The 27215-nt window shown below is 37.0% G+C and overlaps 1 protein-coding gene and 1 pseudogene across 2 annotated transcripts in view; one reads left to right on the top strand and one right to left on the bottom strand.

The window, feature by feature from the left end:
• The first annotated feature begins 5752 nt into the window (after nt 1–5752).
• AFG1L (AFG1 like ATPase) overlaps nt 5753–27215 on the top strand; it is a 197605-nt gene continuing 176142 nt past the window's right edge. For both annotated transcript variants that reach the window (XM_054569795.1, XM_054569796.1), the window contains exon 1: nt 5753–6067. In XM_054569795.1, the coding sequence (XP_054425770.1) occupies nt 5860–6067 (208 nt within the window). In that variant the 5' untranslated portion in view covers nt 5753–5859. The remainder of the gene's footprint in view (nt 6068–27215) is intronic.
• LOC129068083 (uncharacterized) lies at nt 26859–26971 on the bottom strand (annotated as a pseudogene).

The raw sequence follows: 27215 nt of genomic DNA on the forward strand, positions 1-27215 counted from the left end.
TCTATTTTAAAAAATAGAGGAAACTTCCCAAATTTGGTGAAGGATGTAGACATGCAAGTCCAGGAAGCACAGAGAGCCCCAAACAAGATGGAGGCAAAGAGGCCCCCTCCAAGACACATCATAATTAAAATGCCAAAGGTTAAAGATGAAGAGAGAATCTTAAAAGCAGTAAGAGAAAAGCAGTGAGTTACCTACAGGAGAGTTCCCATTGGACTTCAGCTGATTTCTCAAAAGAAACTTTGCAGGCAAATAGGGACTGGTAAGAAGTACTCAAAGTGATGAAAAACAAGACCTGCATGCAAAATTACTCTATTCAACAAAGCTTTCATTTAGAATGGAAGGGCAGATAAAGTGCTTCCCAGACAAACTAAAACTAAAGGAGTTTATCATCACCATTATTACAGGAAATGTTAAAGGGATTTATTTAAGGAAAAGAAGATCAGAACTATGAACATTAAAATGACAACAAACTCACAGTTATCAACAACTGAATCCAAAAAACAAAAACAAAAACAAACTAAGCAAACAACCAGAACAGGAACAGAATCATAGATTGGAAGTCACTTGGAGGGTTATCATCTGGGAGGGGGAAGGGAGAGAATGGGCAAGGTGGGGAAGGTGCAGGGACTAAGAAGCCTAATTGGTAGGTACAAAATAGACAGGGGGATGTTAAGAATAGTGTAAGAAGTGAAGAAACCAAGGAACTGAGTATGCATGACTCATGGACATAAACTAAGTGGGGGGAATTGCTGGAGGGAAGGGGGTTACCAGGTGGAGGGGGGCACAGGAAGAAAATTGGGACAACTGTAATAGCATAATCAATAAAATATACAAAATAAAAGAAAAAATCAAATTCCTCCACTACCAAAATAAAGTCACCTAAACAATGTTTTGCAGGATGTGATTAAAATTATCAGACACATTAAAGTACATGCCCTTAAGTCTTGTCTGTTCATGCAACTCTGTGAGAAAATGGATGCAGAGCATACATGTGTTCTCTTATACACAGAAATGAGATTTCTTTCTAAAGGTAGATCACTGGCCAGAATTTTTGAGTTACGAGAGCCGCTTGAGATTTCTTTTAGAAAAACAGTCACCAGTGGCATCACATTTCAGTGACACAGAATGGCTCACAAAATTTGTTTACTTGTGTGATGTATTCAATCTACTCAACGAACTCAATCTGTCACTTCAGGGGAGAATGATGTCACAGGTGTTCAAGTCAGCAGATAAAGTGCCTTCATTCAAAGCCAAAATGGAACTATGACATGTGAACATTGGGATTTTTGACATGTTTCAAACATTAGTAGAGATTTAGAAAGAGACTGAACCATGCCTTCTTTCTCCCAGCTGGTGCATAATTACCTACCTCAGCTTTCAAAAGAATTTTGAGCATTACTTCCCAACCACAAATGACCCCCAAACTGAGAAAGAGTGAATCCACAACCCATTTGTTAATAAGCCAGGTATATCAACTTCGTCCATGCTTGAAGAGGATCAACTCTTTGAGATTGCAAATGATGGTGCCCTTAGAAGTATGTTTGAGACAACTTCAAATCTCCATATGTTCTGAATTAAAGTCTAAGTAGAATATCCTGTGATTGCCACAAAAGCACTGAAAAGCCTGCTTCCATTTCCAACATCTTATCTTTGTGAAGCAGGGTTTTCTATAGTGACAACAACCAAAATGAAATTACAGAGTAGACTGGACATAAGCAACATACTTTGGTTGTCCCTGTCTCCTATCATCCTCAGGTAGCACCGTCTAGTTGCAGGAAAACAAGCTCAGGGCTCCCACTGATTCTGCATTATTGCAAGTTGTATAATTATTTCATTATATATTACAATGTAATAATAATAGAAATAAAGTGCACAAGAAATGTACTGTGCTTGAATCTTCCCAAAACCATCCCCTGCCCACCACCCCCTCAACCCTGGTATGTGTAAAAATTGTCTTCCAAGAAATGAGTCCCTGGTGCTAAAAAGGTTGGGGACCACTGATTTGAATGATATGATAGGAGATAGTAAAGTAAGTAGGAGTCAGACCTTGATTTTCTAGAGGTCCATAATAAAGAAACTGTATTTCATTTTGTAAAGAGTAGGGAGGCATTACAAGTTTAGAATCTGTGATGGGATATGGTCAGATAGGTCACATTTTTGGAAACAACTCTGACAGCAGGATGGAGTCAAGGAGAAAGAGACAGAGCCAGTTAGGAGAGGCCTACATTAGCCTGGGAAAGACAAAAGGAGGAAGATCTAGTGATAGCCGATGGATTTAAGCCATATTGATGATAGATTTGCCCTAACAAGTGTGGCTCAGTTTGATGAGCATCATTCAGCAAAGCAAAAGGTTGATTCCTGGTTAGGGTACATGCCTGGGATGTGGAATTGGCCCCTGGTTGGGGCATGTACAAGAGGCAACCAACTGATCGATGTTTCTCTCTCACGTTGATGTTTCTCTCCCTCTCTCTCTCCCTCCCTTCCCTTCTCTTTAAAAAAAAAAAAATCTTTTTTTAAAAAAGAAAAAACAAGATGATATATTTAATCATATTTGATGGAGGACTGGATCTAAGTGATGAGAAAAAGAAGTTAATTGAAGATGTCTCCCAGGTTACAAATTTGCATGTGGATTTGGAGGAGATTGGAATTAGTTGGGGGCTGCTGCTATTTTTTAAAAGAAAGATGGCAGAAAGGGAATGGAGGAATTATATAAGAAAAGCCTCCCCTTCCCTTCAATATTTGGGTAAGAGATATTTAAGGAGGAAATATGTAGGTAAATGCATACATATTATCATTGGGTTTAAACTTTTTAAAAAATGATATTCTGATAAAGAATATTCAAAACTGGAAAACAAAAAGAACCAGTTATTTTTAATCTGTTGTAAAAAATATGTAGAAAGAAACTAAATAAAGATTTGAGCATTGAACTTGACTTCAAATATTGTCTTTGGCCAGTCTTGAGTTACAAGTCAGATAATGTTTTAGTAAAGGAAAAAAAATGGTAACATTTGTTAGAAGCTTAGCAAATATGTAATTCTTACTTATTAGAAGGAGTAGACTGCTTGCAAGAAAATCTCTCTATGCTTTTTATAAGTATATATTACTGAGGTAGGTATATCTTGTTTAGAAGTTACACTTTTCATGGTTAATAAGGTACTTAGGTGTATTTTTTCAGCTTGTAGAAATTAATCTAAATTATATTTTTGGTTAGGGATCTTTAACTATTACATTGGAATTAAAGGCTAGATATTTGACTTATCATTCCCTATTTGTGTTCAAATGAATCATATTTCTTGTAGCTCTAAAGTGTTTTTTTTTTTTGTTAAATCAGAAGAACTGCAATCAAACGTGTATAGTGAAAACAAATAAATAAATAAGATGGTGTTTTTCAAAATTCATTTTTAAAATGGGCTTAAAATATTAGCAGTATCACTGATTTCATGAAGCAGGTATTCTGTTTTTTTGCAGAAAGATTACAACAACAATAAACTTCGTATTTTTACTAAGATTACTCATTCAGTCACCTGTTAAGTGTTTATTGATTGTTTCTGAACCTAGGCATTATCCTAGGCCCTGGGAATACAGCAGTAAACAAAACAAACATAAATCCCTGCCTACATGTACTTAAAATACAGAGAGAGCAGTAAGAACAGATATGTTAATAAATTGATAAACTATCATGCTGGGTGATAGTGTTTTGGAGAAAATAGAGCTGGGAAGGAGGACAAGTTGTGCTGGGTGTGATTGAGAATTTTTACAGGTAGTTTGAGAAGGTCTTAACTGAGAAGGTATCATAACAAAGTGAGGACATGAGAAATGAACCAAGTAGATTCTTGGAGGAAAACAGAAAAGGAGAGGGTACATTAGAGACAAAAATCAGAACCCATATACATCTTCTGACTCCTATTTTCCATTGACCACTCTCTTTCCCACTTTCTCTTTGTTTTATTTCTTTCTCTGGAGACTTTCAGTCTGGTTTTGTCTTTGAGATTAGATGTCAGGACTTGGCACTTTATGGAGGTTTTTAAATAAAGACAAGATAATGCTTTCTGATTTTCTGATTTACTTCTTTTACTTTTTCTAATAACTTTAACATTTTCTTTTAGGGCTACTTTTTCCTCTTGTATTTGTTTTAGCAATTGCAGGAACAGCAAGAGCACAGAATTAGTGTTTTAATAAAACAGTTTATAATGCCTACTTATTTAGTGTTCTGGTCACAATTCTCTTGAATACAACACATGTAACCTAAGATATTTCCCTAAAAGTTATTTTATACTTATACACAATAAATTTTATTTGCCACACTTCTGTCCACTTGCACAGCATGTGAAAATTTTCTTTAAATCTTCCTGCCAATTTGGCTTTAAACTATCCATAAATCTTATGTCATTTCTATAATTAGGAAGCTGAAATTTCTGATAAAAGGTATTTTTATCAAACAAGGCAAGTGATTGTTTTCCTAGAGCACACAAAAAAGAAAATGTACCTAGAAAGTCTTTTGAGTGTGATAAATATGTAAGTAAAAAAAAAAAAAAACAGTCTGATTTTTCAAAAAGTGTTTCACAAAGTATCACACCAAAAATTAGTAATGGTAAGTGAAATAAATAAATAAATCTCTAATTCATCTACGATGGAGGAATAGTTTGTCATATGAAACAATGGAATTAAAGATAGAAAACAACTTGTATATGTAAATGAACTTATTTTGAAAGATACAATTAAAATAATTTTTCCATAAATTATTTGACAGTTAGTAGTGAAGTCTCCAAATCATTATACCATACTATACTCTGCTTTTCCTGTTTCTTTGGAATCACTCTTCTATTGCGGACCAAGTTCCTTCCTGCCTAACTTCCTAGAACTCTTTCTACTGAAGTCTTTTCATTTAGTTTCCACACAACTAAAACTTGGTTTTCTCCTTTACTCCAGACTCCTTGCCTGCATGTCTGAGCTTACTCACTGTTACTTCCTGTTCTTAGAATGTTTTCATCTCCAGTTAAAAGTAAAGCTTCTAGATTTCCCAAAGTGCTCCTTCATTAATTTCACAGCACTTGGTAGAGTCTTTTGTCTCTTTCTTCACCTCTTCTACTGGATTGCTAACTTCTTCTAGACATTAATTTGTATTCCTAGTACACTCGTCATAGAACCTCAAAACATTTTTTGTTTAATAAAATTAGGGCAGATCACTTAGAAATTCCTCCTTGGATACACTAATCCAAGCCCACTCCCTCCACTCACTGTCCATCTCAGGCCATTGGCTTTCCCATATCACTTGTAAATTCTTTCAAAACATTTGAGCGTATAACATACTGAAAATGATTTATGCTATTCTAATACAGAAAACAAAAGTGGTAGGAACACAAGGTACTCTGCCAAAGATGAGATGGGCGCTGGGGGCCTCCCAACCGGCCCCCAAATTGAGAATACTATTTAGGGAGTGACCATGTAACAGTATCTCCTTACAACATGACAGCCCATTGAGTCACCAACATTTTATCCAGCTTTCGGAACCTCGGTCAGGTGCGCTAATTGAAAAGGCTCAGGAGTGGTTATACATCATACTCCACTTCCAATTCCTTAAAAACGTTTTGGTTTCCTCCCCCTGAAGCGAAGGGCGCAGAATTGCCCCATTCACCAAGGCCACAGCTGCCCGCCCCGCCCCCCTCCGCCCCGCCTCCCTCCGCCCCGCCTCTCCCCTGGCGCCGCCTCGGTGCATGGTGGGAGTTGTAGTCCCGGTTGGTAGCGCCCGAAAGGGCGGAAAGGCACACGCGTCCAGCCCGCCCCCTCTCTACAAGAGGTCGCATTCCGGGACTGCTCCCTTTCATTCTTTCGGGCCGAGCATTCCGCGAGCGCAGTTGAATGTGTCTGTGCCACCGTCTCTCTTCTGGGTGTCAAAAGTTTGTCTCTTCCTCCCATTCTACGGAGCTCAAAATGGCGGCCTCCTGGTCGCCCTTGGTTACCCTGCGATTAGTGCAGAGCCGGTTGAGAGGGCGATGTGTTGGGTGCAGAGCCTGGGCAGCTGCTTTCACCCCTCCGGTCACCGCCCCTGGGAACCCCTTTTGGAAAGGTCAGTGACTGTGCCATGAGTAGGCCAAGTCGACTGCGTAGGACTTGGGAAGCATTGGGTCAATTACCCTCCCATCTCGATCTAAGCCAGCTGCCTCCTGTTTTCACGTTTTTCGGGCCCTGGAGAGGAGTTAGTTTCAACCTCTTTTGCCCTTTTGTTACTGCCTGTGTATGAAGGAGCCCGAGCAATATGGGAACTGGTCCAGTGTCATTTTGAAGGTCAGAGCTCGCTCCAGGGTTTGTTCCCTTCTGGCTATTAGCTAAAAAACCTGGTGAGCCCAGGTGTGGGAGTGCCTGGCTAGAAGAGATGCTAATGTGGGGTTGGGGCCCCAACCCTTATGTCCTGCGCCTTCCCATGCTGTCTGGACTGGTGAACAGGCACTAGATTTAAAAGTCACGCCTGGGACCCCTTGGCGGGGCGGGATCCCTGGTTCTTGGGATTCTGGGAACATACTCCGACAAGCAGTCGCAGATTGAGGGATAGGTTATAAGATTAATTTCAAGTAGCTACAGGCTTTCGTAGGTTATATTTTTTCACCGGCTTTGCTTCATTCATTAATTGTTATATGTTCATGAATGAATGCACTTATTTTTTGAATAACCAAGCCCACAGGGGTGCTAACTTTACTGCTGTATTCCTATATTCCCACTAAACTGCTGGCTTCTCAAAGGCAAGGACCAGGTGTCATTGTTTCCTCATCACTTAATACAGTGTTTGGTGGGCAGATATATTTTTTGAATGAATGAATGACGTTATTCTTGTCTTTTCCATCCATATACTTAGGCTTTTTCTCATGTCTAAGCACCCTCTTTTATATATCTTAACTGATTCTTACTTGCTAATTTAGCTAAAGCTCTGTCAGTCTGTGACTGTTATCCTCAATAGAATTGAAATGAATACTAGAACTCTGGTTGTTACCTTAGGTGTTTCTGCAAAGTCTAGCATAATACACTTTATAATGGAATATTTTGGTAGCATAAGGTTTGGATCATACTATAAAACTTTAATTTTTGGAATAGGCAATAAAAGCAAATGATACTAAATTCAAAAGGTACAAGGAGTAGTCAATGTAAGACTCTCTTCCAATTCTGCCTGTTAGTCATTTACATATATGTGTTGTTTGTACAAACATAAATGTATATAAACATCTGCAAAAAAAATAAGTGGAACATACTGTACATGCTATTCTGTTCTTTTATTTTTTATTCAATATATCTTGGAGATCATTCTGCATCAATAAGTATAGAACTCTCATGTTTTAAATGGTTAAAATAGAATTCCATTTTATGCATGTACCATCATTTATGAAAAGTAAAATTTAAGGAAAATCACATAACACCATGTAAGATTTACTGAGTGCTCATTCTTTGTCATGCAATAAGCTAAGTGCTTTCTATATACATTATCTCATCTAATTCTTATTATATTCACTTTGGGGATGGTGAATCCAAGGTTGCAAAAGTATGGATAATTAAATGGCAGAGCTTGTGGGTTCAAGTAAAGGCTATACTTGGTCTTAATATCTGACCCTGAAGACTATGCTATTAATCCGTACTCATATTACCTTTTATATTAAAAAATAGCTGAGTGTGGAGATTTTATGAAAATGCAGTTATGAAGATGCCTCCTTTCTTTAAATCAATGGAAAATTTAAGTTGAAATTTTATTTAGTATTTAGAATTTCATTTACAATTTTTTCTATGTTTTTAAAATTATTTTGGTTATTGACTGTTTATATTTTATCTGCATTTTTTTTTCATCTTTTCAAGTCTTATTTTCTATAGTGTGATGTGAGGGAAGCATTGATTTAATGTTAAAACAAGGAATTAGATAAAGGAAAAGAGGGAGGGGAAAGCATTTTTTTTTTTTTTTTAATGCCTCATCTAAGCTTTAATGCCAGTCCTGACTCCAAGACATTTTGGAAACTAGAAGTATAAAACCATTGAGGGTTCTAAAACACTGTTCGTCCAAATTACCACCTGTCTGATTGCCTAGGAAATCAGAAACTTCGTAGGAAATACAGTGTGGATTTCATTTTGGGATATGTGTATTTTCATTAGTAAGATTATTAAAAAACAGTGAAAATTTTAAATATGTAAGTTAAGTATATATGCTAATTTTTATTTTACTGCCTGTTTTCTTTTAGGTCTAAGTGTATCTCTATTCTAACATAACAGTTATTCACCTTCCGAGTAGTTAAGGGAAAGCATTTTATTAGGAATCAGAGTGGCCATGGTGTGGGTGTTAAATGCCTCAAAATTGCCAATTCAGTTGAAGCCTGCTATTAAGTGTGTGTGTGTGGGAAAGTGAATAAAATTTCGTTCCAGCCCTTGAATAGCTCAGTGTTGAAAGGGACATGAAATTATAATAGCTAACATTTATTGATCCCTTTCTTTGTTCCAGGCAGTTGGCTAGCAGTTTCATTCTCTCATAATTTAATCTTCATAAAAATTTGATATATAAAATTATCTCATTTTATAGATGAATAAACAGGTATGGCTACCCAACTGGCATTTGAACACAGATAATTTTGCTCCAGAACCACGCTGTTCTGCTAACTTCTTACTGTAACAATGGACATTAATAACACAGTGATCTAGACTCACCTGAAGTGGTATAGGACTGCAGAGGAGAAAGCAGCTCTGCTTGGAGCTGGGAGGGTTTTTTAAGCAAAACTGTAGAAGTGAACTTTATATAGCTCGTACTGGTTTATGATCTACCAGGGAGAGCAGCTAGAGATGAAGCTTGGAAGGTGGGCTGGGATCGGGTTAGAAGAGTCCTCTATAGTGTGTGAAGATGTCTAAGTTCACTGCGAAGCTGTTGGAGGTTTCTTAAGAAGTAAAGTAATTGGATGTGTTTTATCATGATTATTCTTGTGGCATCCTGAAAAACAGATCAGGAATGCCTGGTTAGGGGAATACTGGAAGCTGGATGATTATTTAGAAGGAAATTATAGTACAGGGGAGAGCCAATGAGGGCCTGAATCACTGCCCTAGTGAATATGGAGATAAAGGCAGCTAGGGAGGGAATTCAGAGACATTGCTTTGATAGAATTGACATACCTTGGGGGAGACAAGGAAAGACAGGAGTTTAGATCAATTTAGTTTTCCTAGTTTGGGTAATTAATGGCATTGCCATCTATCTATCAAGGGAAACAAAAAGTTAGGCCAGAGGCATTTTAGGGGGAGATCCCATTTTGAATTTATTAAAATTGAGGTTTTTTATGATGGTCCCAGGTAAATAAGTCTAATAAGTTGTAGGAAATGTGGATATCTGAGACTGAAAAAGGAAATTCAAGCTGTTGAGAGCCATAAACATGGAAGAACAAGCCTGGAAATATTTGTAGAGTGAAAAGGAAAAATGGCAGAGGATGAGTCATTTGTTAACTCAACAACATAGTACTATGTTGAATAAAAGTAGTGAAAACAGACACCCATGTCTTGTTCCTGATCTTAAGGGAAATGCTTTTAGTTTTTGTCCATTGACTATGATGTTGGCAGTAAGCTTTTCATGTATGGCCTTTATTATGTTGATGTATACTCCCTCTATTCTCACTTTGCTGAGTGTTTTTATTGTAAATGGGTGCTAGATTTTACCAAATGCTTTTTTTGCTCTATTGATATGATCCTGTGATTTTTGTCTTTCATTTTGTTTATATGATGTATCACATTTATTGATTTGTGAATGTTCTTGCATCCTTGCACCCCCAGAATAAATCCCACTTAATCATGGCGTATGATCTTTTTAATGTATTGTTGGATCTGGTTTGCTAGTATTTTGTTGAGGATTTTAGTATCTATGTTCATCAGAGATGTTCACCTGTATTTCCTTTCTTTGTTGTGTCTTTACCTTGTTTTGGGATTAGGATAATACTGGTTTGTAAAAAGAGTTTGGGAGCCTTCCCTCTTCTTGAATTTTCTGGAATAGTTTGAGAAGGAGAGGTGTTAGTTCTTTGAATGTTTGGTAAAATTTGCCTGTGAATCCATCTGTTCCAGGGCTTTTGTGTGCCAAGAGTTTTTTGATAACTGCTTCATTTTCACTAGTTTCTATCAGTCTATTCAGGTTTCCTGTTTCTTCCTGATTCAATTTTAGAAGATTGCACGTTTCTAGAAATTTATTCATTTTGCCCAGGTTGTCCAATTTTTTGGCATATAGTTGTTCATAATAATCTCTTACAATCCTTTGTATTTCTATGGTATCAGTTGTTACTTCTCTTTCATTTCTGATTTTATTTATTTGGATCCTCTCTCTTTTTTTCTTGATGAATCTGATTAATGGTTTGTCAATTTTGCTTATCTTTTCAAAGAATTAGCTCCTGGATTCATTGATCCTTTGATTTTTTTTTTTTTTTTTATTCTCTATGTGATTTAATTCTGTTCTGATCTTGATTATTTCCTTTTTTCATGCTCTGGACTTTGTTGTTTTTTCTCTAGTTCTTTTAGATGTAGGTTAGGTTATTTATTTGAGGTTTTTCTATCTTCTTTAAGTAGGCCTATATTGCTCTTTGCCTTTGCTCTGTCCCATAAGTTTTGGGTTGTTGTGTGTTCATTTTCATTTATTTTCAGATACTTTTTGATTTCTCCCTTGCTCTCATTGTTAATCCATTCATTATTTAAAAACATGTTATTTAGCCTCCATGAATTTGAATGTTTTTGGGTTTTTTTCTTGAGGTTGATTTCTAGTTTCAAGCTATTGTGATTTGAGAAGATGCCTGGTATGATTTCAATTTTCTTGAATTTGTTAAGGCTTGTTTTGTGTCCTACCATGTGGTCTATCTATGAGAATGATCTATGTGCGTTTGAGAAGAATGTGTATTTTGCTATTTTGAGGTGAAACGTTCTATAAATATCAATGAAGTCCATTTGAACTAGTGTCATTCAGTTCTGCAGTATTTTTGTTGATTTTTTTTTGTCTGGAAGATCTATCCATTGTTGACAGTGGGGTGTTAAAATCCCCTGTGATGACTGTATTTCTGTCCATCTCTTTCCTAAAGTCCTCCAATATTTTCTTTACATATTTAGGTGCACCTATATTTGGTGCATATATGTTTACAAGAGTTATATCCTCTGGGTGGATTGCTCCCTTAAGTATTATGTAGTGATGTTCTTTGTCTCTTGTTATGGCCTTTGTTTTGAAGTGCGTTTTCTCTTATATAAATATTATTACTCCAGCTTTTTTTTTTCATGTACATTTGCATGGAGTATTTTTTTTCCATGCCTTCACTTTCAGCCTGTGTATATCTTTTATTCTGAGGTTGGTCTCTTGTAGACAGCATATATATGGATCCTGTTTTCTTATTGACTCTGCCACCCTATGTCTTTTGATTGGATCATTTAATCCATTTATATTTAAGGTTATTATTGATAGGTACTTATTCATTGCTATATTTTCCCTTTATACCTGGGTTCCCCGCCTCCCCCCCCCCCCCCAATTTCTTATTCAAGCAGTCCCTTTAGCATCTCATGCTGTGATGGGTTGGTGGAGATGTACTTTTTTAGCCTTCTTTTGTCTGGGAGTCTATTTCACCTTCCATTTTAAATGAGAACCTTGCTGGATAGAGTAGTCTTGATTGCAGGTCTTTGCTTTTCGTTACTTGGGATATTTTATGCCAATCCTTCTGGCTTGTAGTGTTTCTGTTGAGAAATCAGCTGGTAGCCTCATTAGAGCTTCCTTGTATGTCCCTAGCTGTTTCTCCCTTGCTGCCTTTAATATTCTTTCTTTGTTTTTAATTTTGTCATTTTGATTTTAATGCGTCTTGGGATGGACCTCTTTGGGTTCATCTGGATTAGGACCCTCTGTGCTTCCTGGACTTGCATGACTTTTTCCCTCAACAAGTTAGGGAATTTTTCTGTCATTTTTTCAAACAGCTTTTCTACCCCTTGCTCCTTTTCTTCTTCTTCTAGTATCCCTATGATGCAAATATTGTTACATTTCATGTTGTCCCAGAGCTCCCTTAAACTATCCTTGTTCTTTTTGAGTCTTTAATTTTGTTGCTCTGACTGGCTGTTTTTTTCTATCTTGTTTTCCAATTCGCTGATTCATCTAGCCTGCTTTTAAGTGCATCTACTATGTTTTTCATTTCATATATTGCATTCTTCATTTCCAACTGGTTCTTATTCAAGGTTTCTCTGTCCTGTTTCGTGCTGATGTAGGTTACACTAAGTTCCTTGTAGTTCTAAGTTCCTTGAGCATCCTTATAACCATTACTTCGAACTGTATGTCTGATAAATTGCTTGCCATGATTTTACTTAACTCTTTTCCTGGAGATTCCTCCTTTTCTTTTGTTTGGGGGTTGTTTCTTTGCCTCTCCATTTTAGTCATCTCTTGGTGTTTGTTTCTATATATTTGATTGGCTTTGACTCTTTGTCTTGTGGAATGGCCTTGTGTGTTAGGGTACTTGTGGGACCCAGTGGTGCAGAGTCCTTGATCTCCTGAGCTGGATGCTCTAGGAATTATATTCCTTGTGTGGGTTATGTGGACTCTTCTGCTGTATTTGGGTCCTGATTTTTATTGGCCCATTCATTGGTGGAAACTTTTCCCTATCTGGTTGACTAAGGGGCGCAACCCCTACTACAACTGCCTGTGCTTTGAGAGGGTTTCTAGGTGTGGGTTGGGTTCCCCGTCAGCCCACGTACAGGAGGCCACCTGTCGATGCTTCTCTCTCACATCAGCGCCTCTCCCCCTCTCTCCCAAATCAATAGGTATATCTTGTATGCATTTCTTCTTTTAAGTCTCTTATCCTGATGAGGTAGGGGAAGGAAGGAAAGAGTCCAGCAGCAAAACTGTAACACGGGATGGTGGCGGGGCACTTGCGGCACTTCCTCCAGTGCGCCTCAGCGTGGCTTCCAGCGGTGGTGCGATGTGTGACACTGCTGGGGGGTGGGGGGCTGGGCAGAGGGCAAACAGACAAGTCCAGGCGCTGAGGTGCGACTGCTCCAGCAGCTTCTTCCCAAGGAGGATATTATAATTTCTGCAAAATGGCTCCCACTCCAAATCGGAGCAGCCAGAAGCACCGGGCTGGGTGGTGGCCACAGCAGAGGCAACAGCTCTGCCAGGAGAGCCCAGGCTGCCCGTCCCTGGGTGTGCTTGCCGGCGGACAGGCATTCGCACATTTGCACACATAGCCAAACACTTATCCGTGCGCATGCTTACTCACACGCGCTCTCACTCACGCTCAGCTGGACTTTTGAGTCGATTGCCCTGTGGTTTAGCTGCAAGACCAGTCCGGGGCTGGGAGCAAGTAGATGGAGCTTCCAGCTACTCTGCAGCCATCTTGGAACCCTTGATTAGGTATTAATATGAGTAGAACTAACCCCATCTCAGCCATGTGCATTGGTATAATTTATTCGTAGTATAGATTAGTGGTTTAGATAATGAGCTTCGGATGTTTATTACCCAATTAGATGAATATCCTTATGTGAAATTTCACGTTTCTTGGATCTCCATTAACATTTCTTATTATATTAGAAAAAAATATTCATGCCTAACTTCATGGTAATTTTTTTCCAATTAATTTTTTTAAAGCATAACACAACTTATTATATAAGCACAGCTGGTGCCCTAGATGTAGTTCTGGGGTGGAAGGTGGGACAGATGAAGTAGGGTGGGTCCAGGAATAGAACTGATGGAAAGGAACTTTAAAGGGCTAGGAATGGATTATAGATCTGCTGTTGACTATGACTGCTTTGCACCTCAAGAGCTTCATGAATATTTAAATGGAGTATAACTATTTGGGATTTGTCTTTTCACAAAAAGTCCCACAGAAATAATGGATGTCAAGGGTCTAGCAACTGGTAGTTCAGCCTTTGGGCCCAGTACAATAAGATATTTATAAATTCTTTGACAAAAGGTCATCTAGCCTCAGCTTGAATATATCTAACACTTGTTTTCCTAGGTTGCTCATATTTTCTCTGACCTGTGACTAAAATTTGTTCTAATTTCTCTCTTCAGAGCCTTTTGAATATAGCTATTTCTGTTGTGTTTTATCTTTCTTGCTTAAAGTCCTCTGTTGAGATCCCATTTTACACCTACCCTACTGGAGATAGATACCTGATGTTTTAATCTCCAAGATCCTTTTTTTTATTTTTATAACTTCTTTCACTGTCCTGATTGTTCCTTTTTATTTCTTGTCTTCATCCAGCTTATCCTAGAAGTTATTTTTTCAATACAGTATCTATCCAAATTTTTGACCAGGTGTGGTAGTTTTCAACAATTTTTAGTTTCTTTATGCATTCATAATGCAATTTATATCTTAAGTGTAACTCCTGTAATAATCTATTTTAAAATTCTCATATATGTGTGTGAGGATGTAAAATTTAAAATAAATGAACATACAAATAGATATTATTTTTCTTTGTCTTTTGAAGGAAGAAAGAGCCCATAGATCTCATTTTTAAATAGTGTATGAACAGGGTGAATGTTAAGGAGTTACTCCGTATGCTAGGCCATGCTGTAATTACTTCAGAATAGCTTTATTCAGATATTTAGGCAGTACTGTACTGATTTGTTATCATGAAATTTAAAGTACTATTTTTTTCCTTTTGTAGAGTTATACATATTTGCACTTTTAAGATTAACTAGCTTCTAAAGGAAAAGAATGATAACCAGCAAGCATTTAGTTTTAATTTTCATAAATTTTCTATTTAATTCAAAAGCACCCTTTTAAAGCTCCTAAATCAGCCTCTTATAAATAAAGTAAATCATCTTGTGATGCATTCCTTGATGATGGCTTATGTTGTTTTTCTAAAGAAAGAGTTTAATTAAGATTTGATTTTCTTCTATTGTACTTTGTTTTTCATCACTGAATCAAACATAGGTCTTTAATGTTACTGGTAAACCTGACTTTGGGTCATTGATGACCATTGCAGTTTTCAAAAAAGCAGCTGAATATTTATTTTTGGGTGTGATTAGAACATAATAGAACATAAACAGACTGCCTATGACCTTAACATGGGCTTCTGTCATTGTAGGAGAACATTTTTGGTCAGTGGCCACTGTTTACAATTTGTTAAAATCAACACATACACAAATAACTCATGAATAATTGTGAACACAGTATTTGAATTGGTGTTTAATCAATACGCATTAAAAATCTAATTACAGTAATGAAGTTTACAGCTGAAATTTTAATCCAGCCCTTTAGAAATATTAAATGTGCTTTTTCTGTTTGCGCATTTTTCTCACAGCAGTTGGGTAAACATTTAAAACTGGAAATCTCAATTTCTTATATAGTTTTGATTTCATTTAATGATTGTGTGTTCTTTATGGCCACAATCTTTTTTTGTGAGAATTGAAGCTCCTTTTATTCCATAACTGTTACTTGAATTTTGATCAGTTTTATTTTAGGACTGGTAAACATATGGGATACCAGATAAGTAATAAAATGTGACCTTGAAAGACTAGATTGTGATATTGATTTCATTCCATAGTACTGGATCAATCATTTAATTTGGTATTTCCATTTTCTCATCTGTTGAATGGGATTAATTATCCTAACTGCCATTCTCACGCAACATTTATATGGCTCAAATAGGTTATTATATAAGAAAGCCCTGTGAAAATTATAAGAAATGTTATATAAATGTGGGCTATGCTAAGAGTAATTGAAATATCAATACTTAAATGCTAGAGTGATAGATTTCGGACAGTAAATGGAAATGGGATGAACTCAACTCTGTATAGGATTACTAAAAGCATTTTAACTGAGTGAGGGCTCACTTATATTAACAATGGCAAAGGGCTCAGTTTGATTTCAGGGCTTTGTAGTCTAGAAAATGTAGTTCTGATTTTTCTAAGAGTATGCATAGGGCCTCCTTAGACAACCAGGAATGGGTTTTGTTCTCCTGAACGTAACTACCTTTTTTCTCAATATTCCGAGCATCTAGAGGTTCTTACACAATACAAATTACTGATTTCTTCATTATGTTTCAAAGAAAGCTGTTGAAATTTGATTTATGGTGTGCAAGTAAGTCACTGAGGTAAAATATCTTCATTTAGTAAGACGCTGTTTATGGATACTGTTTTCAGAGAAACTCAAGTAGTTGTGAATTATTTGCTGTGCAGCAAGATATAAAGATACCGTTTTTATGGAATCATAGAATGTGAGAGCTGAAGAGGACTTATGGGTCATATAGTCAAATGTTAGGTAGGCATGTAGTTTCTTCTGCATTTGTTTTTATTTTTTTGAGGCATCCTATTCAATTTTGGATAAACCTGTGTTAGAAAATTCTTTAAGAGGGCTGAAATTTGGGTTTTTGTATTCTTCTCAATTCATCTTGAATCTTTCCCCATACATAATACTGGGTTGGCCAAAAAGTTGGTTTGTTTTTTTTCTGTAAGATGGATCTAGTGGTGCTTAGTCATCTTTAACTTCATTTGAAACAGTTTTGTTAGAATGTATCATGACAGCTGTCATATCAGTATGCATTCTAAAAAAACTTACCAAAATTTGTGAATTTTTGTGTAGCCATTTTAATATTGAAAATGGAAGAAAATACTCAACATTTTTGGCATAGTGCTTTATTATTTCAAGAAAGGTAAAACCGGAACTGAAACACAAAAAAAAGGATTTATGCCGTGTATAGAGAAGGTGCTGTGACTGATTGAACGTGTCTAAAGTGGTTTGCAAGGTTTTGTACTGGAGAGTTCTTGCTGGATAGTGATTTCTCCACAGTAGTGTAGATTAGTTGAAGTTGATAGTGATCAAATTGAGATATACAAGAATCAACCAATGAATGGATATAAAAGTGGAACAACAAATTGATGTCTCTCTCAAATCAATAAATAAAAATTAGAATTATAAAATATATGTGCATAGTAGAAAATACAGAAAAGACAACTTCTGTTAACTTTAGTTTTATTTTAAAAATATGCTTCTTAAAGTATGCTCATAGAGAACATACTGACAGCTGTCAGAGGGGAAAGGTGATGCAAGGCTGGAGGAAAAAGGTGAAGGGATTAAAAAAAGACACCTCCTGTACACTGATAGCGGTATGGTGATTATGAGAGGGGAATGAGGTGGGGGGAGGGAGAAGATGGTTTGGAGGGATAAATAGTGATGGAAGGAGACTTGACTTGGGGTGGTGAACATGCAATATTATATACAGATGATGTATTATAGAATTGTACACCTAAATCTATGTAAATTTATTAATATCACCCCAATAAATTAAACAAAGAAGATTTATTTAATAAAGTGCACAGATGAAAAGTGTAAAGCCCACTGAGTTTTCTTAAATGGAATAGGTCTATGTAACTACAACCTAAATCAAGAAATAGAACATTTGTAGTGCCCAGAGGTTCACATTTTGCACCCTCCAACTTACTAGCTTTTTACTTCCAGTGGTAATCAACGCCCTGTTGACTGACACAGGTTGTTTCTCTGTTTTAGCTGTTATAATAATGCTACAATGAACATGATGGGGATGCAAATATCATTTTGAGATAGTAGTCTTGTTTCCACTTGGGTAAATACTCCGAAGTGAAATTGCTGGGTTCTAGTAATGCATTATAGGAGTTCTTTGGTTTACAGGCTGGCACTCGATCCACTGAACCACATCAGTCATGTAAGGAGGTCTTTATAGTATATTCTGGACATGAGTCCTATGTCAGGTATAGAGACTGTAAATATTTTCTCCCAGTTTGTGGCTTGCTTTTTAATTTTTTAGCAGAGTCTTTTAATGAACAGGAGTTCTTAATTTTAATGTAGTCCAACTAATCTTGTGTGTGTATGCGTGCGCGCGTGTGTGTGTGTCCTATTCAAGAAATCCTTACCATGAGGTCATGAAATTACTCTTAGATTATCCTGTAGAAGCTTTTTACATTTAGATGTAAGATCTGTTTGGGATTAATTTTTGCATATGATGTTAGGTTGGGGTCAAGATTTATTTTTTTCCCATATCAATATCCTGTTGACCCAGGGACATTTTTTAAGTAGAGATCTTTTTTTGCCAGGCTACTGCAGTGCCACCTTTGACAAAATCAAGTGACATATATTTGTGGGCTTCTTTTTTGTTCCATTGGTTCTGTTTATATACGAATACCACACTGTATTAACTCTTTAGCTTTTTAAGTCTTAACATCTTACTGTATAACTCCTCCAACTTCACTCTTTTTCAAGATTGACTAGACCTGAGCTGTCTGATCCATAGCTACTAGCCACATGTGTACACTGAGTACTTGAAATGTGACTAATGTGATTGTGGAACTAAAATTTTAATTTTATTTAATTTTAATTAACAAATATAAATTTTTAAAAAGGATGCTTGGGTTACCTGTTGGAAAGCATTTTTAATAGACTTTACTTTTAGAGCAGTTTTAGATTAATAGCAAAATTGAACATAAGGTACGGAGATTTCCCACATACCCCATGCCCCCATACATCCTTAGTCTCCCTCATTTTTACCATAAGTATTTTTGGCATGACTTAGGAATGTGAATGTACTTCATCAGCTGTAGATTTTATGAAGTTTAAATACAAATTGTTTTTGATAATTTATCCTCTAAGCTGTGTTACATTCTAAGTGTAAAAATACATCCAGAATTTGAAGACTTAGTGTGAAAAAAAGAATGTAAAATAGCTTTTTAAATACAGATTGTTTTTGATAATTTATCCTCTAAGCTGTGATACATTCCAAGTGTAAAAATACATCCAGAATTTGAAGACTTAGTGTGAAAAAAAGAATGTAAAATAGCTTATTAAATTTTTAAAAATTTTGATTACACATTGATTATAGTTCTTGATGTCAAAAATTGTAAGGGATCTGAGATTTTACCCTGTTTGCAAGATAACATGTTAACCTGTCTGAGTTTCATAGATATCAGCAGAAGTTATGAAACTGTTGGATCAAAGAATTTTATTACTTATACCCAGCAGGCAACGTGAGCTTTGTTTGCCTCAGTTCCTGTTGCCCCTCTAGCCTTGTGGGGGCAATGCAGAAATGGGCCCAGGTGGGTGCCTGCATCCACAGCTGTGTCACAGTTGAGGAACCCTGAGCTTGGGAAATCTCATGTTCTGTAAGGAGGCTGCAAGCAAATTTCAGCTATGACCTGCAGGGAGGCATTATTATACTGGACAGCAACAAATGTTAAAATGATCTGCACAAAAATGTGCAGCTATCACTACTATCTAATTTTATAACATTTTTTTACCCCCCAAAATAGCACCCAATACTTACTAGCAGTCATTATCCATTCTCCTCCTCCTCACCCCCACTGCCCACAGCCCTTGGCAACCACTGATTTATTTCTGTCTCTAGGTGTTTGCCTGTTCTTGCTATTTCTAGAAATGGGATCATATGATACGTGGTCTTTTGTTTTGACTTCTTTCTCTTAACAATGTTTTTGAGGCTTATCCAAGTTGTAGCATGTATCAGTACTTCATTGCATATTATCGCTGAATAATACTCCCTTGTAAGGATGGATGTACCTACCATATTTTGTTTATTCATTCAGCAGTTGCTGGACATTTGGTTTGTTTCCACTTTTTGGCTAATATGAATAATGCTGCTGTGAACATTTGTGTACAAGTTTTTGTATGGACGTGTCTTTTTATTTCTCTTGTCTATATACCTAGGAATAGAATTGCTGGGTCATGTGGTAACTGTGTTCAACTTCTTGAGGAACTGTCACTGTTTTCCAACATCCCCTGCAACACTTACTACTGTCTTTTTGATCATCACCATCCTATTGGGTGTAAAGTGCTACCTCACTGTGGCTTTGATTTGCTTGTATTTCTGTAATGGCTAATGACATTGAACGTCCTTTCATGTGCTTATTGACCATTGAGATACCTTTTTTGGAGAAATGTCTATTAAATTTTTTTGTCCATTTAAAAATATTGGGTTCTTTGTCATTTTAGTGTTGAGTTGTAAGAGTTCTTAATATATTCTGAAGCCTTATCAGATATGTGATTTGCAAATATTTTCTCCCATTCTGTGGGCTGTATTTTCACTTTCTTGATAATGTCCTTTGCTGAATAAAAGTTTTAATTTGGATAAAGTGCAGTTTATTTTTTTAATTTGATTGCTTTTAAGTGTCATATCTAAGAAATCATTGCCTAATCCAAGGTTATGAAAATTTAAAATTATGTTTTACTCAATGCATTTTTAGTTTTAGCTCTTACATTTAGGTTTTTGATCCATTCCTACTGGGATTTAATTGGGATTCACTAAGCCTGAGTTTTACAGGTGAATGGGATGTCTGGAAGGACTAGGCTTAGAAATTCTAGTCCACACCTGTTAAGAGAGTAGATGGGGTACAAACCTTTTCTGTAAAGGCCTAGATACTATTTATTTTTGGCCTTGTAGGTCTCTGCCAGATCATGCTGGTCTCTTTTGTAACTGTCATCTCTGGTATTGTAGTGTGAAACAGCCATTGGCACTATATAAACTAATGGGCATGGCTGATTTGGCCTGCAGGCTATAGATTTCTAGACTAGAGAAATATTCTGGTATACTTTTTTTTTGGTTTGGTTTTTAAAATATATTTACAATTTTAAAACCATCTGGAAATTATCTTGGTATGTAGAAATAGTATGAGGGGATAAGCTACTTTTTAAACTGTCTTCCAGTTGCCCAAATGTCTCTTGTTGAATAATCTGTGGCCACCTATTGCTTAATTCATTTATTTAACAAATATTTATTGTCTGCCTATCATATGCAAGGCACCGTAGGTGCTAGAGTTACCTAATGTGGATCCGTTTAGGGGGGGTGCCCAGATACTGTTATGGAAACAACACCCCCTTCCCCCAGGGTCCCTCTGTTCTAGATTCTTTGCCTGCTGCCCTTAGAAGTTATGGCTCTCACTGGCAGAGTTTGGTGAAAAGGAAAGGAACTATTTATTCAAAAGTTACACGGATTTCGAGTAATGTCTAATTGTTGCTGTCAAAATCTCAAAATCCCTTTAAAACATCTACCAACATACACAATCCTGCCTTTCCGCCCCTTTGCCCAGTCAGGCCAGTTAGGCCAGTCAGGGGTACTGTCCTTCAGAAGAAAAAGAACAGAAGTCTGTAGCTTGGATAGGCAGGCCTCTCGCTGTATCCAGTACCTTCCACTGTGTCGCTGTGATCTGCAGTTATCAAATCAGAACTGTATGGTACCTCCTCATGGCCCAATAGCAAGAGTAATTTCTCCCCTTTCTTTCCTGCAAGGTCTTTGCATTGTTCCCTTGCGGTTGGAGTGAACCTTCTCCGAGATCTCATGCACGTGCACTCTAACCGGGGAAGCTGCTGCCCAGTTACATCCTGGGTTTAAGTTATACAAACCTTCCTCGTTAGCCTTGTTGATATGCAAAATAATCATCTTTGCATATGAGATACGAAGCTATCCTGCTGTTACTGACATGCAAAATAACTCTCAGTGGCTCTGCTTCATGTCTCCCATCCCTCATCACAGCCCGCCTTGTGGGGAGGGTGGGAGAATATTGTATATTTTTCTTGGACACTGCAAGTTCTGGACCCTGTTATAGATCCCCTCTTTGGGGGAGAGCCCTAGCTGCACCCCATTATACTAGCTGTACAGTGAATTAAACAGTCATGGTACTTTCCCTCTTGCAGCTTGCAGTCTAGTTGAGAGGATCAGACAGAAAATGAATAACAAATATATAATTTACAAGTTGGGTGACTAAAGAAAAGAATGATGGTAAGAGAAAAGAACAGTTATGAGATTTGATATGATTTCCTCTTTTATTTTAAATTATTCTATAAAGACTTATTTTTAGAATATTCTATTCATTGATCTTTTGACCATAGCGTTTTAGAGTTATTTTCATATTTAGGCAAGATCCCCCTCATTACTTCTTCAAGATTTTCTAAGGACTTTAGATTATGATTTTAGTGAACTATATTTGTGAAAAATTGACAATGTTTTAATATTGTGTCTTTCTTTCCAGTAATGTTGTGTGCCTGTTTTTCCAAATTTTCATTTATGCCTTTGAGAAAGATTTTAATTTTTTTATATAGGTCTGTTGTAACTGTAATTGGGATCCCTTTTTTTTTCTATTGTATTTTCCAATGGTTATTAGTAGTATTTAGAAAGATTCAATTTTTTCCCCCCAGTATCCTTCTTCTTTGCTTAGGAGGGGACATAATCAAACCACTGCATTCTTTAAAACGCGTAAGTGGCCCTGACTGGTGTGGCTCAGTGGGTTGGGCGTCATTGCACAAAGCAAAAGGCTGCTGGTTCTATTCCTGGTCAGGGCACATGCCTGGGTTGTGGGACAGGTCCCCAGTTGGGGACGTGTGAAAGGCAACCAATCTTATGTTTCTCTCACACATCCATGTTTATCTCTCTCTCTTTCTCCCTCCTTTCCCCTCTCTCTAAAAATAAATATATAAACTCTTAAAAAAATAATTCATAAGTGGCTTCCTGTTGCCTTCAGGATGAAGTTCAAATTGCATTTCATTGCAAGGCTCTATGTTACCTGGTTCCTTTACGTTGTACCTCAGGCAACTCTTGCCCCTCTCTGCCTTCCACTTTATATCTCAGCCATACCGAACTTGTTTCATTTTCTTCAGTGAGTCTTACTCTTGTGTTTCAGAGCCTTGTCTCAGGCTAACACATTTTTTTCCTTTCCTTCTCTGCAGAACTTCTATATGTCCTTTTACTCTCAACTGAAGCATCATTTACTCTGAGTAGCCTTCCTTAACTCGCTAACCTATGTCATTAGTTTTGGCTCGGTGATCTCATAGCATCCCTTTCCTGTATACCCCTTTTTTATTAAGGTTGTTTATCCAATTGTTTGTATCTCCCCCAGTGCACTGTCAGTATTTTTGACTTTAAATAAGTTTATTTTTCAGTTACAGTTGACATACAGTATGATTTTGAGTGCAGTTACAGTGTCTAGCTCATCCCTGGCTGTATTAAAAGTTTTTAGCACAGAGCTTACACTCTATAGATGCTTTATAATTATTTGTTTATTGAATTCTTCTATTAAATAGGCTTTCAATTGATTCTTTTCAGTATAATTGTTTTTGAACCTACTTAATATACTTAATACAATATACTTAAGTTTTATGTCTGTAGTTTCAATTTTTATAGCACATCAGTGTCACCTTGAATCATGATTATGATCCAGCGTTGATTTGTCTCCCACCTTTGTGTCATCTTCATGTTCAAGAGCCAGGACACTATGTCTTCATTTAGTGCCAAATATGTTAATATTTTATTCTCATAACTCAAAGAGCTGTATGTAAATCTAGTTTGTCGAAATTCTTAAAAGCCAACTATGTGAAATATAAGGACTTTTAGATTTACATGGAAAGGAATTTCTTCCCTCTAGCACTTCAACTTTGGGCTTTTTATAGAACAGCTGTTGCTGCTGGTGGGTTTTCGAAGAGTGCAGAGGCGGGTCGACCCTAGAGTGCAGACAGGGCAGAGCTCTAGCAGGGCCTGAGGGTGGTGGAGAGTCAGGAGGAGCCAGTCGTTGGTTGCTCCAGGAGGCCTGAGCACCTCAAATTACAGGGCCTGAGAGAGATTTGCGTTTTGATTATCTGTTGCCTGGCTGCGACGAATGGGAGCGCATCGTTCAGTTGTGTATAGTATTAGGGTGGTTTTAATGACAGTGACATCCTGGGATCACTGAGTTTCAGACTCTGATTTGGCCGTTTCTTTATGTTTCCTAACCTTTTAAGATATTTTAGTTTTCTCATTTGTAAGGAATAATAACATCTACCTGAGGTTTTTTTTTTTTTTTTTTTTTTTGGAGAAGTAAGATAATATATAGAAAGTGCTGTTTGTGCACTGGGTACCTAGTAGGCATTTATCAGTTTTCTTGACCTTCCAGAATTTTGTCACTCATGAATTTTCAAATGAACCTAAGGTTTCAAAGAAAACTTTAAATTGTGAAAATGAACATAAAGCATATAGCTTTTCTGGGTTACATAAGTACCTCTTGTAGTCTCTTGATTTCCTGTGACTTCCTTAAGTATTCTATTGAAGTAAACACACATAATGGCTTGAAGTAGATTTGTAACAAATTGTATTGAATATTTGTGGGTATACACCTGTTTAGGAATGAATAATGCAAAAAAATGGTTTTGTTTATCTCGGAAACTCTAACAATCATGTGTCATCTTGGTATATCCTCAGTTCTTTTCTTTAATCATAGGATATTTTCGGGGTGAGTAATCATTACAGAATGTCTTGAGCTGAATTCCACATTACTGACAAGTTGTGAAGTTTAAACCACTTTAAGCCACATCTTTACTGATTTTGAGTACAATGTTGGCGATGGGGTCTCAAAAAGTTTTAACTTCCAGTATTAAAAAAAAACAAACCTTAAGGATGAATCAAACCTTTAAAATAACATTTCTTAAAGAGAAAATGCTTACTTTCTGCTGAAACAGTCTGGTCCACCATTTTGCTTAAGGCTCTAAAGAATATCTCTAAAGTGTTCTTGACTATCTACCTATGTGTAGAATTAGAAATCCATTCCAATTTAAAGCACCAAAGGACACGAAGGTCACATATCCCCTGTGTTGTTATCACTCTGGCTCTATGGAAACAGTGTCAGTACAGTTAAGCTTTATGACATATGTATTGGGGTTCTCCAGAGAAACAGAACCAGCCGGATATGTATTCATTTAGAAAGAGATTTATTATAGGGAATTGGCTTACACATTTATGAAGGGTGATAAGACCCAAGATCTGTAGTCAGAGACCCAGGAGAGTCGGTGGTGAAACAGGGGAGCCAATAGTGTAGTTCTAGTCCAAAGACTAGCAGACTTGAGACCCAGGAAGAACAGATGTTTCAGTTTGAGTCCAAATGCAGGAGAAAATTGAAGGCCCAGCTTAAAAGGCAGTCAGATAGGAGGAGTTCCTTCTTACAGGAGTGTCAGCCTTTTGTTCTATTCAGACCTTCAACTGATTGGATAAGGCACCCCTACATTAGAGAGAGTGATCGGCTTTATTCAGTCTACCAATTCAAATGTTAATCTCATCCTGGAACACCCTCACAGATGCATCCAGAATAATGTTTGACCAATGCCGGGGCACCCAAGGGCCCAGTCAAGTTGACACATAAAATTAACCATCACAACATATTTCAAGACTATGATTGTCCTCCATGCGGCAACATTTTCCCTCATGCTCTTAAGATGCTTGCGGTAGTCCAGGTATCCCTGTTTGACGTGTACAAATACAGGAAGGAATGAATTCCTGTCCCTAGGCTCCTTCTGAAGAGCATCTCGGGAAACTTTGGCAGAAGATGACTTTCCCTTAAGGCATCATTTCTAGGAGGGTGACCATGTGCCCAGCCTGCCACGGTGAACATTACTGTCATTAAGAGTCAATGGTGGAGTCAGAAGATGGGTCCAGAGGGTATGTGTGACTCCAGAGCCCGTATTCCTTCCACTGTGACATCCTACCTCCATGCCGTACCTGTGGGTACAAATGCTGGCTTTGCTACCACCTGACTTTGGGAACATGGCCGTGTTCCTTTGCCCCTCTGTGCCTTAGTTTAAGTTTCAAAGTAGGGATAATGTTAGAACCTACCTCATAGGGTGGTTGTGAAGATTAAATGAGTTAATGTATGTAAAGTACTTAGAAAAGTACCTGGCACTTAGGAGTTAGTAAAGGTTAACAATTGTTGCTGCTGCTCTTGTTACTAGGTACATGATCTGGTCAGTTTACTTAACCTGCAATGCCAATACTCTAGTTCAGATTACAAACATCTCTTAATGTGACTTATTATAGTTCCCTAACTGGTCTTTCTGTTCTTCTTTAAAAATTTATATAATAGGTTTATTGAGATATAATTCATGGATCGTACAATTCACTCATTTCTGCTTTAATTTTGCATTCCCAGCATCTTATTTTCTACAGGGTAATCTCTTAAAAAATAAATCATGTCACACCCCTGATCAAAGCCTTTCACTTTTTTATAATTCTACTTTAAAAACCCACAGTTTTTACCATGTCTTATAAGACCCTGCATGATCAGGTCTTGGCTCTCCTTTCTAACTTCATCTCGTGGCAGACCACACCTTATTCACTTAATCAGCCACATAAGCCTTGTTTTACTTCCTCAGAAATGTGAAGCTTTTTTTCCATTTTTACTTTAGGGTTTTTGCCAGAGCTCTTGCCTCTGCCTGGGATGTTCTCCCAGTTCTTCTTCAGAGCTGACTCCTTTTGGCATTTAGGTGTCAACTTAAATGTCACTTTCACAGAAAGTCTTTTCCTCATAATTTATAGTAGTCCTCACTCATTCCCTAAACAGTGTTTCTCATACTTTAACATGTATATGAAACACCTAGGTATTTTGTTAAAAAACAAATTTTGATTCAGACCCATGGGGTGGGGCCTGCAAGCCTGTATTTCTGTTAAAATTAAGCTCCCTGGGGATGTCTATGCTGTTGGTCGGAGGCCCTAGAATATCACTTATTGTCATCAGTGTGCTGATCACTACCTGATCCTTTCTTCTTCATTCAATTTTTTTGTCTACAAGAAAATTAAATGAAGAAGTAATTCCTTGTAGAATGAAGGCTCTACAAGGAATTTGTTGTCAGTGTTTTTTCACTGGTGAAGAATAGTACCTGAGGTACAGATGATTCTCAACAAACATTAGTGAGTGAATGAATGAACAAATTTAACTATGGGCTTTTTTGGTTACTTGTATACTAGGATTATTGTGAGAATTAATAAAAATAATTATGCTAAGTTACCAAACCTATCCTTGACAGGCTGTAGGTATTCAGTAAATGTGAGCTGCTAATAATAGACTTTTCTTCTAAAACTCTTAAGTTTTGACAATTCTTGTTTGTTTGTTTATTTATTTTCAGTGTACGCATTCCCAGAAGTACTGCAATACTGGTTAATATAATGTCCTTGGATAGAGGATGTATTGGATATTAAACTGATAAGAACAGATACTACATTTGATCTTGTCAAAAGGCCAAGAAGCGATAACAATTCTTTTTTAAAACAGTGGTTCTTAACCAGTGTTTATTCAAAAATTTGATTACAAATCTGAAGGAGACTGTAATATATCTAGAGATACTGTCCTGGAAAAAAACACTCAAGTATACAAACATAGTATTTTTTTTTAATTTCAAAAGGGTGTCAAAACTTGCCCCCTGCCCTCCAGCCTTCTGTGGACCCTAAATCAAGACCTTGTTTAAAAAAAATCCTTTTGTCTTATTAGTAACAAT

This window comes from Pteronotus mesoamericanus, unplaced genomic scaffold (assembly GCF_021234165.1).
Source record: "Pteronotus mesoamericanus isolate MK-2021 breed Mesoamerican mustached bat unplaced genomic scaffold, CSHL_Meso_final contig_20, whole genome shotgun sequence".
NCBI classification, from domain to species: Eukaryota; Metazoa; Chordata; class Mammalia; order Chiroptera; family Mormoopidae; genus Pteronotus; species Pteronotus mesoamericanus.